This window comes from Miniopterus schreibersii (assembly GCF_964146895.1).
Source record: "Miniopterus schreibersii genome assembly, chromosome: 1".
NCBI classification, from domain to species: domain Eukaryota; kingdom Metazoa; phylum Chordata; class Mammalia; order Chiroptera; family Miniopteridae; genus Miniopterus; species Miniopterus schreibersii.
The window spans coordinates 136,419,757-136,432,564 of NC_138101.1; the positions used below are offsets into that span (position 1 = coordinate 136,419,757).

Sequence of the window (12,808 nt, forward strand, 5' to 3'; positions counted from 1 at the left end):
GTAAATATACAACAACAAATTGTCACAGTGTCTAGTGGGACATGACTCATCTGATCCTGCTTGTCTCCTCAGCCCCATTTTGCATTCCTCTCCCCTTTGAACACTGATTTTATTTTCCCTCCACTGTGCTAGACTTGATTCTGTTGGGGCCTTTGCACATGCTATTTTATCTGCTTAAATCTTGACAGCAAACCTCTAGAGTATGTGTCAGGGAGAGTAAAACTGTAGAGTTTTTGTATGCAATGATGTTAAGTTGTTATCAGCTCAAAGTAGGCTTATAACAATAAGAAGACTTTTTTTGAAAGACTCATGGAGACCAAAAAGAAAGAACCTAGAGCAGATATAAGGAAAGAGAAAGAAAAAAGAACCAAAGCAGAGCACTGCAGACGATCATCAATCAAAAAGAAAGATGGCGAGTGAAGAAGAAAGGAACAAAGTGTCCACAGACAGTCCCAATTAGGCAAGGCGGTGTCTCGAAGTCATGCTCAGTAGCCTGAAACTCTTTGCTAAGTTTATCTTTTACCGTGAACTGTTGGGACTCAGTGAGGCTTCCTCTCTAGGGCAATGAGAATGAAAGATAGCAGGGAATGTGCAGGCCATAGGCAGGGGAAGAACTGGGGAGAGGTGGGAGATGGGGGAGGGGGTAAAGGGTAGAAAATGGGGGACATCCGTAATACTTCAACAGTAAAATAAATTTTTTAAAAAAGAGAATGTGCAGATAAGTGATTTGTTAATAGAGATTGTGAGGCAGGAAAGGAGAGGACCCATTAATGGGATAGTCCTTTACTAAAATTTTCTTAGGTTGGTGTTTATACCAACTAGAATTTGTCTTTGGGGTTAATTTCCCATGTTGCATTCCTTCTTTTTTAAAAACAATTTTTAAATTAAATTTATTGGGGTGACATTGGTTAATAAGATTATATAGATTTCAAGTATATATTTCTGTGATACATGATCTGTATGTTGCTTTGTGTGCCCACCGCTCAAAGACAAATCATCTTCCGTCATGCATTCCTAATGCGTGAAAACTATTTTAGAGCACGTGCTAATTTTTCATATAATAAAATCCATGATATTTATTTGACTATATTCTAGCAGTGTGTATGTTAGGATGCTAAATGGAGCACAGAAGTTTTTGACATAGAAAAAAATATGTGCCCTAACATGTGGTCTGCCTTTGAGAATGTCCCATGTGCCCTTGAGGAGAACACCTATTCTGCAGCATTGGAGTGGACTGTTCTGTAAATGTCAATTCAATCCATCTGATCTAGGGTGTCATTTAGAGTCATGTTTCCTTGTTGATTTTTTTGCCTGGAAGATCTATCCAGTAAAGTCAGTGGGGTGTTAAAGTCGCCTACTATGACTGTATTGCTGTCGATCTCTCCTTTAAAGTCCTCTAGAAGATTGCATTAAGAAACTATTTCTTCCTGGAAATTCCGGTGTGGGTACCCTTGGTGAGAAGGCTTCATGAAATTCTTACGGGAATAAAAGCAGCTTTGGATTGAGTCAAATCCCCAGCAGGTTTCAGCAGGGGAACCAGTGCTTTCAGCAGAGGGTGGGCCCACATGTCTTCAAAAGAAACACCTCTTAGAGACAAACACGTTACTCTCACTGAGTGAATAAGCTTCCTGCTTGTCAGGCTTTGTCTCACTTACGATTGAACATTGCACGTCCTTCAAAAGTATGTCCCACTCGGATCTTGGGATGGTGCGAAGATCCCCAGGTCCTTGCTTTGTGTCAGGTTGCTGCCTGGAGAACCAAACCTCTGGTAGCTTCTGGGCCCCTTCAGAAAAATGTGCAGCTTCGGTCACTGTGAGACTAGTGAACAGCCAACTGCCACAGAAAATCACTGAATTAAATCTCTTCTCCTGCCACCGCTGAGAATTGTTCCAGCTGTTTCAGGTGCGTTTTTTTTTTTTTTTGCTATAATTTTACATTAACTTTAAAAAAAAAAAAAAAAAAAGGATTGCTAAAATTTTCCCGGCTTTTTTTGTGTGTGAGCAAAAGTTGAACATGAGCCTGTTGGAAACAGGCAGATCCAGTTCAGCCTCTTGTAGTGCGCGGTCTCGCCGCTAGAGGGAGCAGCGCGAGCGCCGGCTAAGGTCCGGGCCGCGCTGTGGAAGCCGCTCGTGGTTCTCAGTCTGATCCTCTGTGGAATGGGTGTGTGGCTGGGATTTGTTGTGCACAACTCTGGGATCCTTAGAATCTCTGGTATAGATTACAGTGCTCTTTATCTAGGCTAAAAGAATGCTCCTGGAGTTTACTGTACTATTTTAAAATTGTGAAATCCACCCTAGGGGATTTAGAGATGAAAGATAAATGAGGCGCTGGACTTTGTTATTCTTATTAAAGATGGGTTACAATATATTAAATAGTAAATACTTCTACTTAACAAGAGCCCTCCATTTTTTTTTTTTTTTCTGACTTTCGAACTAAAATAATTCATTCATCAGCACCTTTTTCAGCGGTAAAAAATTCCATTGGTACTTCAGTGTACAGTCACTATGCTAGGTGTTGGTACTTTCACTCTGGCCTCTTAAATATTATTACAAGAGACTGGGAAGGAATTTATGCTTCCTAAAATGTGAATATCTTAGGGGGAGGAATATTCAAGTAGATGCTTATACTGAAAAAAGGTGAATATTCTAAAAAGTGGGGTCCTTGTGTAGTAAAACGTTGAGTATAGGATTGATAATGCCCTGTGGTAAGTGTTATATTGTGAGGGGAACAATTAATATGACCAGAACTCAGTGAATGCTGAGACAGATTAAAGAGGTGGTTCTACCATGAACTAATTGATTTCTTGCAATAGCATCACTTTGTTGACCAACTGAAAGAGGGAGATTAATACAGAACAAGTATCTCACTTTTGTAGGAGGAAATCAAGGGGTATGATCAGTCTTCCTAGCCTTAAAGGTGTGGCTGCTAAGTTTCCTCACGGAATTCTTGGGTATAGACCACTGGATTCAAGCACGGAGTGAAAACGGTATAAAATACTGAGACCATTTCGTCTACTGGGAAATTTGTGAAAGGCCACACATATATTTATTTCCACTTTGATCTTTATTATTTCCTTCCTTCTACTTACTCTACTTCTTGTTGTTCTCTTTCTAATTCTTTTAGGTGTAGGGTTGGGTTGGTTTTTTTTTTTTAATCTTTTTCTTGTTTCTAAGATAGGCCTGTGCTATGAACTTGCCTCTTGGGGCTGCTTTCACTGTGTCCCACAGATTTTGGGTCATGTGTGTTCATTTTCATTTGTTTCCAGGAAGCTTATGATTTCTCCCCTCATCTTATTGGTAACCCATTCATTGTTTAATAACATGTTTAGTTTCCATGGGTCTGAATGTTTTTGAGTGTTTTTATTGCAGTTGATTTCTAGTTTCATGCCATTGTGATCTGAGAAGATGCTTGATATGATTTCAATCTTCTTGAATTTGTTAAGGCTTATTTTGTGTCCTAACATATGGTTTCTATCTTTGAGAATGATCCATGTGCACTTGATATTCTGCCACTTTTGGGTGAAATGTTCTGTAAATATCAATCAGATCCAACTGATCTAGTGTGTCATTTCAGGCCACTGTTCCTTGTTGATTTTTTGTCTGGAAGATCTATCCAGTGATGTCAGTGGGGTGTTAAAGTCCATGGAATCTGAATTTTATTAATCACATTCACATTGCTAATAACTAAAGAGTCAAAGTGATCTCCTTATACCTATATTTTAAAAATAATCTTCTGCCTTAAGTTTTTCTCTTCTCCAAATCATCTGTATCTTTACAAAATACTGATTTTATATCATCATAAACCTACCTACAATCTTACAATGGGTTTTTGTGGCCCTTCATGTCAAGTTGTTCTTCTAACCTGCTAACTGAATATCTTACTCCTGCAAATAAGTTCCACTATTTTACTACCTTCATATTTTTATCCCTGCCAATCAAAATTTTAGTTTTCCTTACAGGTCAAGTTCATGACATTTGTCTTGCAAGAACACTTTCTTGATTAAGTACATTATATATTTTTTAAAAATCTAAAATACACTTCACTCATTATCTCTGAGAATTGATCAAATACTTGATTAATTTTGCTGGGTTTTTTCTTTTGTTTGTTGTTGTTGTTTTACCAATTGTTTTGTTTATGGGTGTTCAATGTCGCCTTGAAGCAGAAATGAATGTTTCTGGATTTTATTGTCCACTGCCTCTAGGACAGGATTAGATAACCAAGAATGCTTATTAAAATTTATTGACTTAATATTTTATGCTACTTCTTAAATTATGGCTTTCCCAACTTCTGTTCCCTGAATCTCTCAGGTCCAGCTGAAAGCAATCATTGTATATTCCCATAAGACTCTTGAAATATCTTCCTTTTGTGAACCAAATAATACCATCTTTGTTGCTTAATAAATCCCATTGCAAGACTATTTCTTGGTCAATTCCCAAGTTCCTACCACATCCATTTTATCTACAGCTGCTAAACAACTAATGATTCAACTAGGTCATTTATTTATATTTAAAATTGTCTCCTATGTGTGCTCTGTCAGTCTACTTAACACTCTGAATAATCTAAAACCCTGATTCTGCTATAGATCTGGTAAGCAAAGATGTTTTACCAATGATTTCTATTAAAAGATTTCGATGCCTACCTTTCCTACTTCCATCCCTAACCCTTATTCCATGGGGCTAAGATCAACAAATAGTTTGCATTTGTTGGTATATATGAAAGGAGAATTCAAACAGGTGTAGGACTAAAGGGATTGATTACCAAGCTCTTTCCCATAAAAACTGTACTATATTCTTTAGGAGAAAAGGTAAAATTTTAAGTCATAGAGTTATAAATATTTGCAGGAGGAACAGACTTCTATTTTAACAAAACAGAAATTGAATGTCATTCCCTAGGCTGTATGGTTGGCTATATTGTAGTAAACTTGATAATAAATTAGTCTTCTTCTGCTGGATAAATATTAGCAAAACTAATTTTTTCTGTGTTTTGGGAATTCAGATTCTACCTGTGATAAATCCTATCTGTGAATATGTTAACAATTATTCTCTGGAAATTTATAAGAGTTCTGTAACTGTTCATTGAAGTCTTTCCATAATGTTGCTTAAGAGCCCATGTCACTTGTATATGATACCATTTTTTTAATGTTCTTTCATTATGGGTGAAATCTAAATAACTAAATGTGTGTGCTCACTTAATGTTGGCCATTATCTTTAGGATTATATAAACAAATGGATGGACAAGTATGTAGATAAATACATCTGTTCAAGATGATATAATCTCAATTTGATTGCCCATTAGAACCAGAAAGGAAAGTGTTATTTTCAGCATCTGTGACTTAAGTGGTAATTCCACTATGATCCCTAATATCCTGTAATTATCTTTCATACCAATATACCAAATGAGGTTGGAAAGAATAGTAAAGATAAGTTTCCACAGAGGAAAAAAAGCTATGAAAGTGAATTCTTGAAACTGGAACTTTGCTTCAATAGAATGATACTTTCTCCTTTCTCTCTTTTTGATACAGGCTTCCACCTATCATTCAAGACAATGGATGTAGCCAATAAATCTACTGTTTCTGAATTTGTTTTGTTGGGACTCTCTGATTCCTGGGAACTACAGATGTTTTTCTTCATGGTGTTTTCATTGTTTTATGTGGCAGCAATGGTGGGTAATAGCCTCATAGTCATCACAGTTGTAGCTGACTCTCACCTACACTCTCCTATGTATGTCCTGCTTACCAACCTTTCCATCATTGATATGTCTCTTGCTTCCTTTGCCACCCCTAAGATGATTACAGACTACTTTACTGGACACAAAACCATCTCCTTTGATGGCTGCATCGCTCAGATATTTTTCCTACACCTTTTTACTGGTACGGAGATAATTTTACTTATGGCTATGTCCTTTGACAGGTATATTGCAATATGTAAGCCTCTCCGCTATGCTTCAATCTTAAGTCCCCAGGTGTGTGTTGCCCTTGTGGTGGCTTCCTGGGTTGTGGGAGTCATGCATTCAATGAGCCAGGTCATATTTGCTCTCACTTTACCATTCTGTGGTCCCAATGATGTGGACAGCTTTTTCTGTGACCTTCCTGTAGTATTCCAGTTGTCTTGTGTGGATACTTATGTCTTGGGCCTCTTTATGATCTCTACAAGTGGCATAATTGCCTTGTCCTGCTTTATTCTTTTATTTAATTCTTATGTTATTGTCCTGGTTACTATCAAGAATCATTCTTCACGAGGGTCGTCTAAGGCTCTTTCCACCTGCACAGCTCATTTCATGGTTGTCTTCATGTTCTTTGGGCCCTGCATCCTCATCTATATGTGGCCACTAAGCAGTTTTTTAGTAGACAAGATCCTGTCTGTGTTTTATACCATCTTTACTCCCATTCTGAATCCAGTAATCTATACATTGAGAAATCAAGAAGTAAAGACAGCCATGAGGAAACTGAAAAATAGGCTTCTACATTCCAACAAGGCAACTCCTTTGCATTATTTTTAGTTAACTTCTAGTTTTGGTTAACTTCTAGTTTTAACATCCTAGGCATTAAGTACCACAGTTTTTGAGAACACAGCATGTACTATGCTCTTATTTCTTATCAAACTGTTAATTGCCAAAATTTGCGAAAGTACAAGGTAAGTTCATTTTTAAAACTATTTCATGAATATGTTTTAAATACATTTTTAAATTTTAGAACAGCAAGTTGACAAAAGCAATTTATCCTAGGAGCAAAGAATATCTATAAAAATGCCAAGAGCTGGCTGGTGTGGCTCAGTTGGTTGGAGCATCATCCCGTACACAGAAAGGTTATGGGTTCAATTCTAGGTCAGGGCACATACCTAGGTTGTGGGTTCCAACCCTGGTTGGGGTACAAACAAGAGGCAACCAATTGATGTTTCTCTCTCACATTGATGTTTCTCTTTCTCTCTTTGTCTCCCTCTCTCCCTCCCTCTCTCTAAAATCAGTAAACATGTCCTCAGGTGAGGATTAAAAAGAAATAAGAGTGATTTTTCCAGTTAGGAAATTCAAGATTAATATCCTACTCATTAAAAAAAGGAAAAAAAAATGGAAAGAGGAAGTATAGAGTAAAAGAAAACTAGGAGATAACATTTACATAAAACTAGCAATTGAATTACTCAGAGAATTGTCCCTAAAGTACAACAAATTAGTAAAATTTCTATATCTATAAGGCTTCGAAATTCAATATTGCCATAGGAGTAGCTTTTGACAAATAGGCAATGACTTTCTACATATATCTCTGAGTCATTACTACTTAACATTTAAACCAATTTGTGATCTCTTCTATTAAAGAAAACCCTAGACTTGTTTCATTACAAATATTGATGAGTTCCAAAGAAAATGTTATAAGTAGAGGAATTTCTGTCACTCACTTTTAGCTAGTAAGGAAAGAAACATAGCTATAACTCCTTTTGATAATGCAGAATCGGTAAAGAGCCTGGAGAATTAAGAAAATCAGAAAATATTATGAAATGAGTTTCAAAGCAGTACAATTCATTTCATACAAAAACTATGGCAGCTTAATGTCTGGGAAGTTAAAACTAGAATTAAATTCAGAGATACCATTTATGACAATAAGTGAATTTATTGAGAGCCTATGGTTTCATTTAAAAGTATTATATTGTTTTACACTTTGGTTAAATTACACCTTCCTTTTAATATTTGGATGCAAAAATAAGAATTCTCTGCTTAGGAATACACTGTCAATATAGTAAGCATGTTTCTGTGTACAAACAGGTGTGTGTGATTTAGTGTTTTAAATAATACCAGGTTCAAGATTAGCTCTAAGGTACACGAGGTGTTACTACCACCTGCTGTTCAGTACTGGAATTGTAAGCATGGAAGGTCAAGAGAAATAATTCTCCTGGATGCCTTGCTTTGCAAATCATCTTCTTTAAATGATGGTAACCATTAAAAATTAACTGCTATTTTGAATTTACTAAATTATATTTATAAAAATAAGGTCCAGTATATTATCCAACTTGTATCCATAACAGTAAAGATCTGTTGCAACCACAGTATTTGATAAATATCAAATTGTTTTCCTTTTCTGGCATTATTGAGTAAGAAGAGAAAACCAAGAAGTATATATGCACTAATCATCATTGATGAGAAAGAAATTAAGAAAAGGAAATTCCTAACTTTTGATTTTAAACCAACTGGTAAAAAAAAAGTGTTTTTTTTATCAGTGTGTTTTCTTTTCTTCCTCAATGTATTAAGCAAAGAAGGGAACAACTTTACAGTTTAAAAGTTTTTGATACTGTTTTTTAAAGCTAGTCACATTTGAAATTGTTGTATGAATGTCTACAGTATTAATTTGAGGATGAAATGTGTTTATGTCCTCAAAATAAAAGCACAGTTGTTTTTAAATAGTGGTATAAATGGGCCAACTTAGGTTGTATGTGTGAACTTTCAGTTTTAGTTACATGTGCAAAAATGTTCAGGATCATGGAACTTATTTATGTAGAAAATGTTCAGCTGGTGTGTTATAAATGCCCCAAATAATTCTTTCAAATAACATATTTATTTGAAAAGGAAATATTTCTTTAAATGAATTGAGGGTTTTTTTCAAAATAAAGCTGGAGTCTTTTTAAAAAGATATCAATCTTCAGTGCTTGCGTGGAGATTTCTAAAAGTCAAGGACATTTTTGCCAAAACCCTCAAAGGTGTGACTGATCAGCAGACAACTGTGTGAAGCAAAGTCAACAACGAGGCTGAGTAGTTAGATTCACAGTAAGGTTCTGTAGCTGAGAATGAAAAAACCACAGCCAGCCTCTGGAGCACTTCCATTTATAAAGAAAACTACTTATCAGCTTCACCCACAGCTCAGGATGGAGTCAGCATTCAACATAGCACCACATGTTAAATAAACACCTATATATATATTTTTTAAAGTATGTTTTTATTGATTTCAGAGAGAGGAAGGGAGAGGGAGAGAGAAACATCCATTGACTGCCCCTGCACGCCCCCTCCTGGGGATCAAGCCCACAACCCTGGCGTGTGCCCTGACCAGGAATGGAACCGCCCCCCCTGGTGCATGGCCGGGCTAAACATCTAAAACTTAATCAGGAGCTGCAGATGGGTGATTTTATCACCATGTCATCTCTGCATGCTGCTGGTACTCGTTTTCCAAGGATAAATACGGTGACATGGCCATAGGCTACTTAAATAAGAGTAAAGATGGTGCCACTTGCCACCAGGGCATCCGAAGGTAGAATAATGTTTTGCAAAGCGTGATAGATGCAGATACCAGGCCGAGGAGAGCTTGAAATGGTCTGAATTCCCAATAACACAATTGAAGGGGTATTGAGATACTAAGAACTTATAAAGCTATGTTGACAAGCAACTTCAGCTTCCTCTAGGTGTTTGAGGAGCCATGACGTTTGCTAATGTCAAACCTATGAGCTTTTAAAAGTAAAAAAAAAACACCTGTTTTGTAAAATTAAGCAGAATAATTGATGCAGATGAAAGAAAACTATTAAAAATTAAGTATTTAGATAAAAACAGATAAAATATAATTGTAATACGTGAAGGTATTGTGAAATGCAATGGCAATAAAATCTATAAATGATGTATACTTCCAAAAATGTTTGAGGAAAATTTTTAAATGCTATACAGTGTAATGGATTTATAGTGAAGCCTAAGTTTCATACCTGCTTCTTTGTATGTTTCCTCCGGGGCCGTGGAATTGGCCTTCACGACCTTTTATTCATTATTTTTACTTTTTTTTTCTTACAGAAGTTCCCTCAGAATTTATAAATGTTAGGCTCCGCAGAGCCTCAACCCACCCTGAGTGTAGGAGTAAAGTCTCAGGCCCAGGTATCTTTTTACCAGCGTTTAATGCCAGCCCTACAGTTTGTAGTGCTGTAAACTTGGGCAAGACACTAATGTCTCACAGCCTCAGTTTCTACACCTGAAAAGGGGATAATAATGGTACCTCCTCCACAGAATTGTTTAATGAATAAAATCATTGGTATAAAGGGAATAATATATATGTTTAATAAATGTTAATTGTTTTAATACCATTCTGACCAACTCTGGATATCTTTCCTTAAGGGCTTTGGTATTTTCCTGAGTTGACATGTTTAATTTGAAAGGTACATTTTTATTTTATAAATTTTAAATAATTGTGTCTATATATTTTTGCATAAATTAATGTGTATGAAGATTCATTTGAAAAATTAAAAGTAACTTCCACTAGAAAACTACACTGGTTCTTATATTAACTCAAGCATCTAGAAACTTGTTTTTCCCACTGCTCATAATTTTTATGAATCAAGAGAAATTTCAAATTGTTGTTTAATTAATATGTGGCCACTTCTTTACAATAATAATCAATTATTAAATTGATTTATTGATTTACTGATATGGGGATGAATTTTCAATACAATTTTGGGCAGAATAAGAATGATGATGCTTGACCCTCCATATAATTAATCAAAGACAAAAGTAGATGCATAGATAAGTAAATAGTTACCGAGGTGGATAAATAAAATTTTGTATGATATGAATTGCCTTATGGGAAGTATTTTTGTATATTGATAAGGTCCTGAAAATTTGTGATTACTGGACTCTGTTGCCAAACAAAGTTGTTCTTGGTAGATGCTATCATTTGAAAATATTCAGACTTTTTATAGAAAGGTTTTCAAATGTTAAAACTTACCAATGAAACCTTGGTTTTCAAATGAGCTTTTAGAAAAACTGTTAAAGCCAGGTTGCCGAGAGCTGGAGTAACCCTCTTCTCTCCCTGTGTGTTCTCTTACTGTTTTGCATGGTGATTTTTGGATGCATGTATCTAGATTGAAAAACAGGGGGAGAAGCAGCCATAGAAATGTAATTCATGTGAACTTCTGGCACTTACTCTGACTCCAATAATATTCACTGAGCTTTTTGATAATCTTTCAGTTTATATGCTTCTGTCATGATGATTAATTGAATAAAAATTAGGATACTTTTTGTTGTAAATTATTTTTAATACTATTGGTTATTCCTGCAAGGTATATATGTATAACTTACGCTAGAGTTAGAAGGACTGACATCCAAATAAGATTAGAACTGTGACTTGCTTGGATCATGGGTTGATGTATTCTGTCTGTGAAGTTTCTGGTATAACTTAATTAACATTTTATCTTTTACTTTCTGATTTTTTTGTTAAATAAATAAATCTCAACACCTAGCTTGTACTAAAATATCAGATTTGCATTTTTATTTTTTCCTCTGGTAATTTACACTGCCAGGGAGAAGATGTATACCTATGTACATTTAATTAGCCCTGCATTCTGCAGCAGAGAACAACCCACTAGCTGAAAAGCAAATCTTAGGTGCTGAGGGGCATTATCAGAGATTGAGTTCCTGACCATGGGTTACCAAGTGACTAAGAAACGAGCCCTGTTCATCATGAGCTAAGTATTATTGAATTTAATAAATCACGATTCCTAGCTGTGACAGCAGTAAGTCATCATGTATTGGAAGTGGGACACCCAGGACAGGCTGAAGCAGGGATGAAGGCTCAGGTAATCAGTACAAACAGGTAGCCCAGCACTCCACATCATCTACTTCTGCAGCATCAGTACCTTTACTTCAGCTCAATTTTATGGCCGCCTGGAAGGGTTCTATGTATGGCTCAATTTGATGTCATGGTGCAAACCAAGAAAGGGCCTCTTGCTGCATTACAGCCCATTCAGATGACTCTAATGGACACAGTGAGGGAAAATTCTGTTACTGGAAAGAGCCATAAACATTTCACTTAGTTATAAAATTTGGGTGGATTATTGATCCACCCATGTTTAAAAATAAACATGATTTTCTGGAGAGTGAAAAATGGCTTTGCTGGTTTGCTAGGGGTCTTGAAAGATCAAAATTGGAATACCAGAGAAAGGTATCCTGGTAGAAAGAATGAAGATGGACCTAAGCGAGTGGGCACAAGGTGCATGGCTATTTGTATCTCACATCAGTGACCAACTGAGATCAAAAGCACATACTCCTTTACCAAGGGTGGTCTCATAACCGCTATCTCTGCTACTGACCACTTATCAGCAGAAGGGACTGATGCTGAGAACCCGGCATGGTGTCATTTCCCGGAGAGACCAGATCCATTCAAGTCAATCACATCACACTCCTTCCTGCATGCAGTGGAGAGTGACTTGTCCTTCCTGAAACTGACTCCTGCTCCTACCCCAGGGACTCCCTGCAGTCCCTTTGCCAGGACATTACCTCAGGGCTTACAGAGTGTCTGATTAATGGATATAAGATTCCATGAAAATTGCCTCTGGATTGACAGATTAAAAAAACAGTGAATAAGGTGTAATTTATTGGATTTATGGTGAAGAGATGTGACAGCAGGAACATCATCATGGCATCTACTTTTCTGGGAAGCTTCCAGCCACAAAGAACTGTGGAATGGCCTATAAAAAGCTCAGATGAGACTCTAGCATTGGGATTACACCCGACTTGGTTGAAATGCAGAAGTCCAAGATGTAAAATACACATCGAACCAACAGTTCATTTGTAATTCTGTGTTACCAATAGCTAAAATACTCACATTCAGGAAAGAAGGTACAGCAGGTTGACCCTTCGCTCCATAGTTCTCATTGATGCACTTGCGGGTTTGGTGGTTCCTGCCCCAGCAATTCTAGGCTGTACTATGATTTTGCATTTATTCTAGTGATAGGTAGAACTTCTTGATTCTATAGCTTGATGTATACTCTAGTTTTGGAAAACTTTCAGCCAGTATCTTTTCAGCCATTGCTTTAGCTTTATTCTCTCTTACTCTGTGACTTCAATTATATGTTTA

General features: G+C 36.5%; 2 protein-coding genes across 2 annotated transcripts in view; one reads left to right on the plus strand and one right to left on the minus strand.

Moving 5' to 3' along the window:
* Window positions 1–2,882: 2,882 nt before the first annotated feature.
* Window positions 2,883–12,808, minus strand: part of LOC308546626 (olfactory receptor 4F3/4F16/4F29-like) — a gene marked incomplete at both ends in the record, with an annotated part of 168,970 nt that continues 159,044 nt past the window's right edge. Inside the window, one exon of the mRNA XM_081115778.1 lies at window positions 2,883–2,945. Coding sequence (XP_080971904.1) covers window positions 2,883–2,945 — 63 coding nt within the window. The remainder of the gene's footprint in view (window positions 2,946–12,808) is intronic.
* LOC308546578 (olfactory receptor 4K2) lies at window positions 5,545–6,498 on the plus strand (the record flags this gene model as incomplete). The annotated part of the gene is made up of 1 exon (XM_081115692.1): window positions 5,545–6,498. One exon carries the CDS (start codon window positions 5,545–5,547, stop codon window positions 6,496–6,498), a length of 954 nt encoding a protein of 317 aa, XP_080971818.1.